The following is a 13,485-nucleotide window of genomic DNA, read 5'->3' on the forward strand; positions in this document are numbered from 1 at the left end:
AACAAGTAAATAAAAATTGATCTCATTAGCAGAGTGGTTACCCCAACTTTATTTGCTGCTCGTATCCAGAAGCAATACGTTCTCCCTGGAAGCAGATTGTTTACTACATACTCAGATGCTGGACCCTGATACACTTGTCTGCGTTCCTCTTGCTCAGAGTTTGCCATCTCTATAATATATTCTGTAACGTCGGAACCTCCATCTACAGATGGTGGGCCTAGGAAATAAAAAGAGAATTTTATTTCACAAAACACTTTTTCTCTTAAATAGTTTCTAATTAGCCTTCTCAAGCTAAAAGTTGAATCAGAGGAATTCTAAAAGTCAGAATGCAGGCTTTTATCATATATCTGAGCAGAAACACCTTACAAAGCTTGCTTCCCCCACGTCCCCACCCCAGATAGTGATGGATTAGTTTAAGATGGCCTTCATCAGGGTTTTTTTTTCAGATATTTTCCACATATTTTCTTCAAAAAAACCCCGTGTATCTTCATTACTTTTTTATTTTCTCCTCTACTGAGAGAAAAATAAGAAAAGGAGGGTTGATTTTTAAATTGCAGGCATGTGACAGTAACGAGGCAGTCAGCAAGCTTTTCCCCTGGAAGACATTTATATCTGCTTAAGTCTCACCCTATTGTTGCACACGCATGCGTCACCAAAGCAGAGGTGGTTAGCAAGCTTCGGCCTTCTTAAAAAGGAAAAAAAAAAAAAAAAAGGGCAAAAAAAAGCAACTAAGGACATAGACTACATCTATATATTTTTTTTTTTCCCCTCCCTGAGGAGTTCTACAGATTTTTCATTTTTGTTCTGACGTTTAAAAACAGAAAAATATTTTGCTTAGAAGCACCGGAGCTTACCCCACTGCAAAGTGATTTCCTTGGGCTTAGCTTTGCCTGCCAGGCACGGAGCGTGGCACGGGCCGGGAGGAACAGCTGATGTCGTAACAGTCGTAACATCAGAAGCCTAGCAGAAATAGATGTTATTTTAGAGTGGAAACGCAACCCAACATTTCACTAAAAGATAAATAGAAATGGTTTTCAGAAGCAAGTTTACTCTCGTTTTTCTTACCTGGCTTTCACCACCTTTACTGACACAATAAACTCTCATTCTGTAGGAAGTGCCAGGCTTCAGATGATCACATACGTGTTCCCTCTGGGAACCACTGTATACGGTGTCCCATTTACTTCCTGAGGAAAAAAAGAAAATAGTTTTGCAAAAAAAAAAAAAAAATCAACCTTGAAAACTCTCTCTCACAATTATTAAGAGCTAAGCAAGCCACAGAATCCAATCTGAATAATCAATTATGCAAAGAACACGTACAACACAATATACACATGTGGAAACAGAACAGCAACTGCGAGAGCAACAAGTAGTGAATTAGCTCACCGACTTAGCACACAAGCTGAATCAGTACTTAAACTTACCAACTGACGTTTCTGAGATTTCCAAAAAGTATTTAGAAACGTCTGCTCCTCCATTATCTTTGGGTGGCTCTGAAAGAAATCAACATCTTAAAATAAATTCTAGAAGATTTTAAAACAATGCATTATTTTGCAATCAGCTTTTTCAGAGAACATATTCAAGTAGAAAACTCGATTCAAAAGAAACAGAAAACAGCAGACATATATTAGCAATGCATTTTCCAGAACAATAGTTTTTTTTCTATTATTAATGGTGATTATGCCAGGAAGAAGAGTAAGCAGGAAAATACTGCCAGTTTCAGGTATCATCTCTTATTTTTTTTAACAACATATGAAAATTATCGAAGCTCCACAGTAAATCTAAGGGCTATTACAACTGAGGCTATTACAATAGCATTGACTGCTTCTCTAAAACGAATAAATAAAAACACTACTTTTGTACTACAGCGCCAAAATAAACCGAGCTGCCATTTTTTGGTAACGCTAAGCATTCCTCCTGCAATAACAACGTCTGCAGAGACAAGTAATTAGCCTGAGTTGGTCTCTATTTTTCGATCTGCGTTACTGAGGGTCTGTACATACACAAGCAGCACTCAAATACAGCGGTAACAAAAGGGACCTACCCCACGTAACCTTCACGCTGTGCGAATGGACCTTGCCCTTTACAGTTGGTTTACTTGGTGGTCCCGGTTTGTCAGGATTGGTGCTGTGCTCTACCACCTCACTGGGGCTACTTCTTCCTTCACTGTTGTAGGCAAAGAGCTGTTTCAGGAATGAACAGAATATGTAAAAAATGATTGATTTAATGACAAGTAATATCCTGCTGATTTATAAAGTTCTTCCATGCAAAAAAAAAAAAACAAAACCAAAAAAAACACCCCACGAACAAAACCAAAAACCCAGAAGAGACAACAAAATTAGCCAGTGCAAAAAAATCTATTTGGTATTGATTCCACCAAAACCTATTATAACAACAGAAGTACTGCATATCATTTTCTGCTGTATCCATAGAAAAAGTCTTAGCTATATGAAAACATTAAAACTCCAGAAAAGTATACAGGCGTAATTAAATTCGAAACAAAATAGAGTACAAACCCTAAACTTATATGATGTACTCCTCCTAAGATTTCTTAAAGTGCATGAGAGTTCATCTCCGTTGTACTGTGGTTGGAAACCATAACCCTGCGGAGAGCGAAAACAAGAACACACGGTGTCACTCATTTCCCACGATAAAACAAAAACCAGATCAGATCGATCACTTTTTTTTTTTTAAGCTTGCACTTCATCTTTGTTTCGTGAATACATGCAATACTTGCCAACTGCCGCAGTATTTTGCAGGATTTTATTCGGAGGTAAAATACAGACTTATTTTTTTTATTTAAGCACTACTGCGTATCAAGCTTTTACGCTTAGAATAAAACCAAGCACTTACAGAACCTTCCTCTTCCATGTCTAAACTGTAAGTGAGCGAGTCATCTGAAGACACCCCGTTAGGGGGGCTCCACTTCACTGACAGCCAGGTCACTCCTGCCTCGACGAGCACCGGGGGGGACGGGGCTGGTGGGACAATTCCTGCTGTATAGTACGTCACCGTCTCGCTGAACCCACTGGAAGATTTAAAAAAAAAAAAAATGAAAAAAAATGTTTACAATGGCAAACGTAGTTGATGAGAAAATAAGCGATATGATACATTGTGTTCATTACCTCATTCCAATATCATTTTTAGCAGCTAATCTGAGGGAATATTTTGTAGAAGGAGAGAGTTTGGTAAGTTTATACTGCTTCAGATGCCCGTAGTAGCATTCTTTGAAGGGTCCATTCTTCCCCTTTAAAAAAGTAAGAACAACCTGAGTCACTTCTGAGTCACTATTTGCACGGAGACTGCACGCTCCCTGCTAAGGTCAACTTCTTCACTCCCGATTTTCCTAAATTTAGTTTCACTAATTTAATAATAATTTAAAAAAAAAAAAATATATAAATCAGTAAGCCTAAAGAATGTAAAAAGCTAACGTCATCATGGTCATACCAAGTACGCTGATAGTAATCCTGAGCATTCTTGATAACAAAACCACCTTTTGATTGAGATATCTGTTTGGTTTTTGGCACTGTAGATTTGACAAAATGGCAATAAATGACTGCAATTGAAAGCAAACGCATTTTTGAAGTTTTTTATCACTTTGGAATACAATTCAGTAAGGAGTTCAAAAGCCGAGTGGTATTTGTGACAGCTACAAGCCAAACGCTCACTCATTTAAACAGAGCACAGGAATTAATGATGCTTCGAACGACAAGGGCCAAACGAGGGAGTTTACACTGTGCACTCATTTGATTCAAGCTTTTTAATTAGCTTGTGCCTTTAAAACTGTCTGGACAGTTGCACTGAAAATAGCCGATGTACCTAAGCAAAAAGTATTTTTAAGTATAATTGGTCTACAGATGTCATTACGATTTATTTTTTTTCCACTAGAAAAGGTCTTACCTCATCCCATTCTAAAAGAAAATTAGTTATTTTGGAACCATTGTCATTTGAGGACTGAAAATAAAGAAACAATGAAAAAAGTTAAAATCAAATGGTTGTACTTTTGTAAATAATTTTGCACATTAAAAAAAACAAATATTTTAACAATTGAATAGAATATACTCCAACTGCCTTTTAAAACAAAATGTTTAGTGTAGAGCTGGAAGGAAGCTGCCGTAGGCATACAGAACAGCCCTCGTCTCCCACAAACACACAATCGGATAATCTGAAACTCTGCTGCGGGCACAGACACACGTATTCAGTGAAGTGAGTTAGAAAAGGTCAAAACTAGCAGCTATTTCAGCTAGTTTAATTCCTCGTTCCTGACGGCTCCCCAGGCTGCTATACTACTTCTACTAATTCTGATAGTTTAAAATATGAATTCATTAATAGTTTTATGAATAATGCAAGTTATATTCTTATAGCTTTTTTCCTTCTGTCCTTGCACTGTGTGTTCACCAACTGTCTGAGCAAGGTACGCATTCAGACGAGCAACCTTTGTGCTCCTTATGACACATTAATTGGGAACTTCCTTCACTTTCTAAACACGGATCACACAAATAATTTAACTAATTGAATTCATTTAGCTATAAACTGTTTTTCAGTTATAAGCGCAGTCCTAAGAAAAACACAAAAAGACAAGAAAACACAGTTACCAACAAGCCTTTACAGATACTGCATGTACTCAATACATGGGTCACAATGAGTGAGAATACCTGTAAGAACTCTGAATTATAACGTTAAGTCATATCCATTTATCATCCAGGAACCCCAAGTGAAATATAACTGCTCTATCCTTTCCTACACTGCGGGTTCAGAAGAGAACTTTCCCACTGACTGGTTCGTACTTAGAGAGATGCACACCACTAACTCTAGCACACTGAAGCCGTATGCAAGAAACCAAGTAAACGTTGAAAGAAAGAGGAAGAAACAATCATGATTTCAGTTATCAGTCTTAACCGAGCAGCTTAAAAGCCAACGCCTAAAGCACACCCAAAATTATCGCCAAAGCTAATTTAAACACGCCATGCATGACATCAGGCTGCTTACCTTCCACTGCAAACTCAGGCTGTTTTTGGTTCTGTTAATTAGCTTCGGGGCAGCCGGACAGTCTGGCTCACAACTTTCCGTAGTGAAACTCACTAATTCTAAAATGGATTCTTTTATGGAACTGCTGGTTGCTGAAACTCTGAAAAAGAGGACAATTAGTTACGTTATTATTGCATCAGCACCTGAAAATTTAAGGAAAGAGTTGTCAGCTTTAAAAACGCATTGAATCACAAGGAGTGGTTACAGCAACAAGACCAGCCTGCCCTTAAGTGCCCAACTGCTCTCCTTTCAGGTCCTTGATTCTAAAAGGCAACAATTTCATGCCTCTGCATTCAAGAGGAAATAACAAAAAGTGAGTTTATGATGTTGCTCCAGCTTCTAGCGATTGATGCCCACGTGGTAGGAAACACTACTAGCCGTTCTGCGTTCAGGGAGACAGGGCCGTGCTGGTGAACAGTGTGATGGAGATCCCACAGGTGCACTGACTGACCTTCAAGACTCCATTTGGCATCCTTCATTTACTTTACAATTACTGTCTATCACAGCGGAGGTATTTTAGTGATCAAATACACGTGGGAGGCATGATGAAAACTACAGCAAGTGTTACAAAATGGTAACCGAGCACCTGACTCGAAATTAACCTTTTGCTAAAAAGACCTTGAGATTCAAATACGGACAACACTCACTTGCACAAAATTACAGATATTAAAACAGACTAAATCATCTGTTCAGGCAATAAAGCCACATTTATCAGTGTAATTGTTCAATCGGGACAGAATCTCTAGAACAGCCATGCTCATTTATGTGTGTTTTTGAAGAGCAATGACTTGACTGATTTTTTCAGAAATACTGCCTGCCTTACCAAATGTGGTGTAGGCAGAAGACGGTTGGCCTGTATGGCAAAGCAATACCACGAACCAAACACACGCTACACTGTGCAAGTGGAGCTGGGCTGAGTGTTTAACATACACAGAACTGTTCTGCAGTTTCAGAATAGGAGTTTGCTTCACGGAGTCTTAAAACTCGTCTCCCTCTGTGCCTGAGCATCGAGCTTCCCTCTTCCAGCTCTGGATCACAGTGTTCTCCTGGCTTCTTTAACCAGCTTGTCTTTTTCCTGACCAGTAACACCCCTTCTCCAGTAATGCGAATTTACTTTGCAGGGCAATTCTTGAATGTCACCTCTTGTTCTCTTGTAACGCAGCATCTAACCTCTCCCCATTTCAACCAGTTTCCACTTCCCTTCTTGCACTACTACAGATTGCAAATCAAGCCAACAAGCCAGAGCTGCAAATCCATGATAAAGTCTAGATTATTTTATTTCCCTCTGCCTTCAGCCTGCAACAATCTCTTTCACTGAGTCCAACCTTGTTGTTCTAAAAAATACCAACAGAGGATAACTGAAAGTTTATATTTCAGAGAAACAAGACAGAGAAGATGGTAGGAAAGAAAACAAGGTGACGTTTTTATGAAATTGGAAGATAAATGGGAATTTAGATAGCAACAACAATGTCCATAGCTATGAAATTTTATGCAGAATATTCCTCAAGTTGTTTTGTGATCACACCTTTTTCATGAAGCCACAATAATTTTGCAATTAATGTATCAACAAAACCATTAAGTATTTCATTCCCAGAAACATACCTGGCATGATAATCAGTTGCTGGTCTGAGATCAGGAAGTGTGATTGTTAATTCTTCCCCACTGCAAAAAGGAAAAAAAAAAAATAATAATGAGTTACAGCTCTTCCTTACACTTTAAAGGACAAAAGCTTATTGAAAAGCAAAACCATGTAGCGCACATTTAACTTTCAAGTTTTCCATTGTCCACGTAACTCTTAGCGATATTACTTAAAATTTATTTCACGTGAAGTAGGTAGGTCTGCAAGTCAACAAACAGCTCCTGATAGAGAGATTGCTGATTGGTTAATGTTTTTAAACATCGGTATTGTGCTTAAATGAAGAAACTAAACTTACACATAGACAGATTTAAATTTTCCATTTTTACCACTGTTGGATATTGCTACTTCAAATGTAAATGCTGCTGGACTATGACTATGGCTCTCTCCATTCTGTGAACTAACTGGGAGATTCCAGGACAGAACGGCTGATCTTGCTTGTATATCAGAAACCTATTAAAAGCATAAATAATGCAAGTAAGTTTGCTTTCTGTAATAAAAGGTATATTAGTCAATAACATGGTGTCGCTAGTTTGCCTATGAAGTTCCTCGCTGGAGGAGTTCTTTACCTTTGTAGTGGAAATAGCGAGTCATTATTTGAATTTAAATTGTTTCCTCTTTTCATTTCTAAAATATCTTATTAAAGGATTTCCCTTCAAACACTAAACAAACTTACAGACGCACTACATTGTCTCAGTGTATGAAGAGAAAACTTCTATTTCACCTGCACTGTTTGCATCACTCATTTGGAGCAAAATTTCAGACTTGGAGTCTTGAACACTGACACCAGATCTCTACTTAAGCACGGTCAGATGGCCTAACTTTCAAACTCCATTACAACTCTCTCACATAATCTTAATATTGAAACACTAAGCTATACAATAGCAAGAGGCTCTGAATTTAAGTGCTCACAATGAGAAAAAAAAAAAAAAAAAAAAAAAAGGTTTGCTGCTTAATTCCCATACTCCAAATTTTCTCTGACAAAGTTATCGTGGCCTTCCGTTGGCATTAAGCACAGATGTCAGAAGCAGCAATGAAAAAATACTACTCTTACAAAAAATAGCTAGAAAGCTGGAGCAAAAGAATACAACCCATGCTTACTGTGTACATAATGCTGAGAAGACGCTCAAGATCAAAAATATCAGCGAGGCTTTAGCATTTCGACATTTAAATTAACACCACCAGACTCCAACTTCCTGAATAAGGCTGCAAATACTCCAATATTTGCTCCAATTTCTAAACATAACATAAAAAGATGATCTATTTTTGTAAATTCTATTCCCAATATTATTAAATCCTCTGAGCTGAATGAAGGATGGTTCAAGAGTGGACAGGCTTCCAGAAGTTTAGCAGGCCCTCTGCAAGGTGCTAAAGCTCTTTCACATACGAGACAACTTCAACAGTGGAAATACTCTCGCGTTACGGACTGGGAAACTGAGTCAGGCAGACTGTTTCAGAAAGTTGGGAAAAAGTGGGTTTCTATAGCATGGTTGCCCCTTCCGAGCTATAAACTCTGACAACTAACATACGTTTTCTCTATTAAAAGAAATAAACCATTAAGAAAAAAGAAAGAGATCAATAAGACGCGTGTTATTTTATAGAAAGTATATGCACCGAAAATAATGGTATTTTAAGGATAATACTTACGACTGGCTTGCCAATGCTCAAGTGAATATCACATTTCTTGGATTCCGTGTCAGATTCTGAAATTTCAAATGCAAAACAGATTACCAAACCCCCCCCAAGAGTAAACCAGCCTGTTACAAAAATGCCACCACAAGATGGAGTTCGCCTCATTAAGAGTTTAACAATAGTACTTATTGTGCAAAGTTCATTTCCCCTGTTTGTTTTGGCTGCGTGAGGGGTAGAAACATGAACTATCCAAAACTAACAGTGTTACAAAAACCCTTTTAGAACATCCTGCACAAAGGGTATATTTTCCTAATCTGAGCATAAATGGGTTTTCTCTGACAACACAAACACATTCCTCCAAAAATGAAAGGTGTTAAAAAAATGACAATAAGATCTTATCTCTCTATCGTATGTGCTTTCCTCGAATTTCTATTGCAAAACACTTGGTCTAGGCATAATTTGCGAGAAGCCTGATCAAAACTGCACGCTAAAAATACTTACTGGAACCAAAAGGGTTACATCTGTAAAATGAATCCTATCTGTACAATTGTCCATATCAAACAATTCAGGATATTATTCTGCTCACAAATAAAACCTTATTCCCCCCCAATTTGTATTAAGACAAATCTTTAATCAAGTATATTTCTTGCCCTTGAAATAAGTTGGATAAAAGCTTCCACCTCTATTGACTTCCCAAGATACAAAGTCAGATTTCTCTTTTATTTCTCTAACCAGAGAGTTAAATACAATAGTGACACAGATGAGGACTAGAACTTGCAGCCTAACAAGATCACTTAATTTAAGACACACATATAAAAGACACTAAAAGATGCACAAATCATTTAAGGAATCATGATAAAAAAAACAACTGTCTGCGTTTCATGTTTCAAATCAACATGAAAGACAAAGATATTGCAAAGTATTTTTGTATGCAAATACATAGCCACAAGCTATTAAAACACTCAAACATTAATCTGAGCAAAAGAATGCACTGAACTGAAATTACAAAGGATCAAATGGCAACGTGTAGAGGCAGTTGCTCAAACCTTCCTGTTTCTTGGAAGCTTTCGGTAACTCCTAGTTACCTGAAAAGTACCGCAAAGAATGACACCAGAAGTTTTGTTATGTAAGTACCCACAGGTCATCCTCACGTGGAACGTGGATCAGTCCCGAGTCAGAAAAGGCAGAGAAGTAAACAAAAGGTTTACAATTAAATCTTCCTGAAGACCTTATTTGAGAATTCTCAACTGAACACTGACATTACTATGATTTCTAGAGGAAATAAAAATTCTAAACAAAATGAAAATTATTTCAGGCTTTCTCTAATCCTGAATAGCCAAAGAAATTAACGAATTAATTTTTTTCAGAAGTTATTTTGCTTGAACTTACAGCATCTTCTGTTACAAAAGAATTCAGATTTATTTTTTTTTTACCCTTTCAATGCAACCTACCTCCCATCTCTGCATCTGGACTGCCCTTTGTTTTTCCTATCTGCTTCTGCTTTAGTGGTCCTCCTGCCCCTTGCTGTCCCTTTCCATTTCCATTCTGAATTGTTGCATTGGAAGAATTAACAACTTTATGTGGTGAAGATGGAGGACTGTTAAGTTTATTGTTAGTGTGACCACTAGCTTGTCTGTCTTTTAGTCTTTTCTTCAGGTGTTCTTGCATTTTGAGACTCCTTTCGTCTCGCTGAATGAAGTTTGTCCTTCCATGGGTACGAGGTTCTACAAAGAAAGGAGAACTTGATTCATTATTCAGTACAATTTATTTGACACCTGAGAAATAGTAAGTTGGAAGAATAACTACAGTAAAAGCAGAACTTGAAAACCTAGGGAACTTCACTGTGCTTGCTTTGGCAGCCTGTAGATGATGCTTGGAGCTGCGTGGCTCACGTAACTTCGGCTTCTGTGAAGTCCTGAGGAGTTTCACGGCCGATACTCGGGTGTCTCCGGGCAGCAGAGCCACAGACAAGAAACACGCAGGTATCGCGGTGCCAGGCAGAGCCTCTCGAGACTTTAGGAACCTCACCTGATAAAGAGTTTACCGACTGGGCTCCAGTGTATGAGCATAAAGATCAGGCAGTAAGAGAAGAACGCATTTAATCCTTGTTTTGAAACGTCAACATTAGTTAAATCCTACAGTAAGATACACAAAATATCTGCAAGCAAGTTTCCATTTTTCCTATTTAACCCATATCCAAATGGTTGAATTTTTTTTCTTTTTCTTAAACATTATTTTTGATCACTTGTTGAGTTCAGGGTTGGGATTTTTTCGTCTTTTTTTTTTTAAATTTAATTCTTCAGGCCTTTCTCTTTTGTTAGCTGCGCCAGACTATGCCTTTCAGTTGCCCCTCTTCCCCGATATAGCCGTACAGTCACATTTTCAAAAAAAAAACGTAAGCAAATTTAGGACCCAAACTAACTTTTTAAAACATAGCTTGGGTGCTACTGAATATTTTATCCTAGACGTGAACTGAAACAGCTTAATTACCAATTTAAGCTTGAGAGAGAGATGGTGAATGGTCTTACATCATCTAATTTCTTTCTGTGTTAAATGCTTGTTTATATAATAAGGCTCACACCCTGGTTTAATTCAGCAGTGACCCCAGTCCTCCACTGAAGTATTGCTGCATTCAGTTTTTAAATATAGAGTGAATTTTCATTTCACCCTCCAATATGGATTACTATGGGTTTTGGTTTATGTACGTTATTTTTATTTTCTTTCCAGTCATATTTGGACTCTGTTTAGCAAAAAAAAGACATTCATTTATCAAAGTGAATGCATTTTTAAAATACTTCACGCCAAGGCTGTGACAAAACAGAGCAGTTTTGGAGAGCAGAACTTTAGAGAATGGTAGAAGCAATCATTTGCTTTTACATTTAGAGTAATCAAAGAAAGGATCCATGAAAAATATAATATACATTGGAACACTTCTAAGTTACTGCTTTTGCACTGAATCCTTAAAAACAGAAGACGACTTAAACTTTACACAGCAATAGTTTGCACATGAAGAGTGCTTCAGACCAGGCGCCACGGTACCTTATATATAAGTGTATTTTAAGATACCCCATAAACACACATAAGGCTCAGGGAGTCTAATAAATAACACCGAAAATCACTGAAGTGTGTGGAAGAGCTACCGACAGAACTCAGCTGACTCAGCCAAGATCCACTGCGTGACAAGGCCTTCTCGTGTATTTAACCATCACCTGCACTCTCACCTTGTTCTTGAAAAACGTGTGGCGGCGGATGCTGGTGAATGAACTGCGGTGGTAGCTCTCCTGTCCCAGGAACCGGAGGGTACACTGGGTGAGGTGGGTGGGGAAGCAGAGCATGGTGATGGTGCATGTAATGTGGCACATGGGGAGGAGGAGGAGGAGGATGCATGGAAGGATGGAATTCAGCCGAGTGTGGCAATACCACCACTTTACGAACTCCATTTTCTTCCACCACCTGTCAAGAAATGAAACATCAGTACAAAAAAAAAAATCTTGTAGATATTATCCATTTAATAAAGAATCTTTATGCTTAAGTTTATACCCACAACCAGTCAGTCAGGGATATACGCACCGAAATGAATTTTGGTGGAAACCCAGCATATGTCACTGGAAGAAATACTGAGGCAGTCAGTTCTAAGAAGCTGAGCCTCACACGCTGAAGTGCTAAGCAATCTATAATTTATGCATAACGTATATATTCTTTTAAATAAGTAATGGGAATTGATCAGGGTGTAATTCCCAGTCTACTTGTAATTTCAGTTAGAAAAACTGCTTTCGATCACATCCTGACTGACAAGCGCTACGGGACAAGTCACCGCACGCCATCCGATCTGTGGGACATGTCTACATACACCTTCTTAGCCTATGGCAAGTACAAAGTGCTACAAGTCAGCTCTGCTGTCTTCTACTGTGATCCAACCCAACTCAACCATCAAAATATTTCATGTTTGTCACAGGCTAAGAGAATTCAGACAAGGAACCTGTCTGCATCTGAACTCGAGGATAAAAAGATGCTAAGACAGTGCATGCATATGTATGCACAACTGACAACATACAGGCTCCTTCTGGAGTCTAACTGTGCCAGTGAAATACATTAATATCTCAACGTATTGCTTTTCCTACGATCAGTTTAGGATACATTAAGGTTTTGTACAATAACGTTTCTCTAAATATTAAAACAGAGTTGTTGGTCAGAACACAGGTTTTAGAAGACAAGGTCAAAAAATAACACCAGAGCAGGATTCACTAAAAGACACTGAAGTAGAACACTGCCCAGTTTAGTCTCATCTTTAAGACCCCTGGAACAGATGACCAGAGGCTGAGTTTTACAGGGTCCCTTCTCCAGGCAGAGTTCATAGTACATAGAGGACACCAGCTCTCATTTGTTCTCATTCTGTGGTTACAGGCCATTTTGCTTATCTGAGGGATTACGTTTTGAGCACCTACAGTTCTGACGGGGTCAAAGGCTTCCGAGTTGATCATCAGAGAAATCACCTGCTCATATTCCAGTCTGTTTCTTCTGCCACACTACAGAAGTCCACTGCCATAAAGTTCAGACTGTATCTAACGACAAGTCTGACTCAGAAGCAAACTAGACTGTATTAGATCCTATTTAAAAGCAACCAACAAATCACTTTCTCCCTCACACAAAAAATTAAAGAGGTATGAGCAATGTAATTGGAAAAAAAATAATAAATCAATGATAGAAAAATGTTCAACATTAAAGGCAAGCTGATGCTTTGAAATTAATCAAGTCTCAGTAGGAAAAGCCAGGCATTTTTCTTAGTCTGCAGCTTTATGCTTCCTTCCTTCTAAATCAGTCATCTCCTCCAAGTTGCATTTAAAAACGCAAATCACAAATGCTATTAGGCAGGGCCTTACAGTGCTTTAGCATTAACAGAGACAGATCATGTAGTCAGCAGAAAACATTATCCGTGGATGCAAGTGGGGGGCACACTCCCGCTGCAGGCTGGCATACAAAATTGAGACACAAAGTGTATTTGTATTGCAATCTGTAAAGTAAATAATACGAAACAAAATCTGCTCTTAGAAGATTTCACCTTATTTATATAGCCTGCTTTTATTAAAAATATACACAATTTATATTTTCAGGCATTTAAAGAAAGCACTTACGCAATAGCAGGCCATATGTTTTATCCTGTTAGTTTCTTCAAGATCCTCCCTTAAAGCATA

At 38.2% G+C, this 13,485-nt stretch overlaps 1 protein-coding gene across 3 annotated transcripts in view; it reads right to left on the reverse strand.

Moving 5' to 3' along the window:
- The window catches only part of LOC141748306 (fibronectin type-III domain-containing protein 3a-like), a 48,322-nt gene that overhangs the window by 9,031 nt on the left and 25,806 nt on the right, over positions 1-13,485 (reverse strand). For all 3 annotated transcript variants that reach the window (XM_074600126.1, XM_074600129.1, XM_074600128.1), the window contains 15 exons: positions 11,515-11,746; positions 9,745-10,017; positions 8,309-8,364; positions 6,960-7,114; positions 6,628-6,687; positions 4,987-5,125; positions 3,898-3,951; positions 3,123-3,244; positions 2,851-3,025; positions 2,514-2,600; positions 2,042-2,180; positions 1,422-1,490; positions 1,066-1,184; positions 855-960; positions 42-217 (listed from right to left, as the gene is read on the reverse strand). In XM_074600126.1, the coding sequence (XP_074456227.1) occupies positions 42-217; positions 855-960; positions 1,066-1,184; positions 1,422-1,490; positions 2,042-2,180; positions 2,514-2,600; positions 2,851-3,025; positions 3,123-3,244; positions 3,898-3,951; positions 4,987-5,125; positions 6,628-6,687; positions 6,960-7,114; positions 8,309-8,364; positions 9,745-10,017; positions 11,515-11,746 (1,962 nt within the window). The remainder of the gene's footprint in view (positions 1-41; positions 218-854; positions 961-1,065; positions 1,185-1,421; positions 1,491-2,041; positions 2,181-2,513; positions 2,601-2,850; positions 3,026-3,122; positions 3,245-3,897; positions 3,952-4,986; positions 5,126-6,627; positions 6,688-6,959; positions 7,115-8,308; positions 8,365-9,744; positions 10,018-11,514; positions 11,747-13,485) is intronic.

The sequence above is a fragment of the Larus michahellis genome, chromosome 9, assembly GCF_964199755.1.
Source record: "Larus michahellis chromosome 9, bLarMic1.1, whole genome shotgun sequence".
Classification (NCBI taxonomy): Eukaryota; Metazoa; Chordata; class Aves; order Charadriiformes; family Laridae; genus Larus; species Larus michahellis.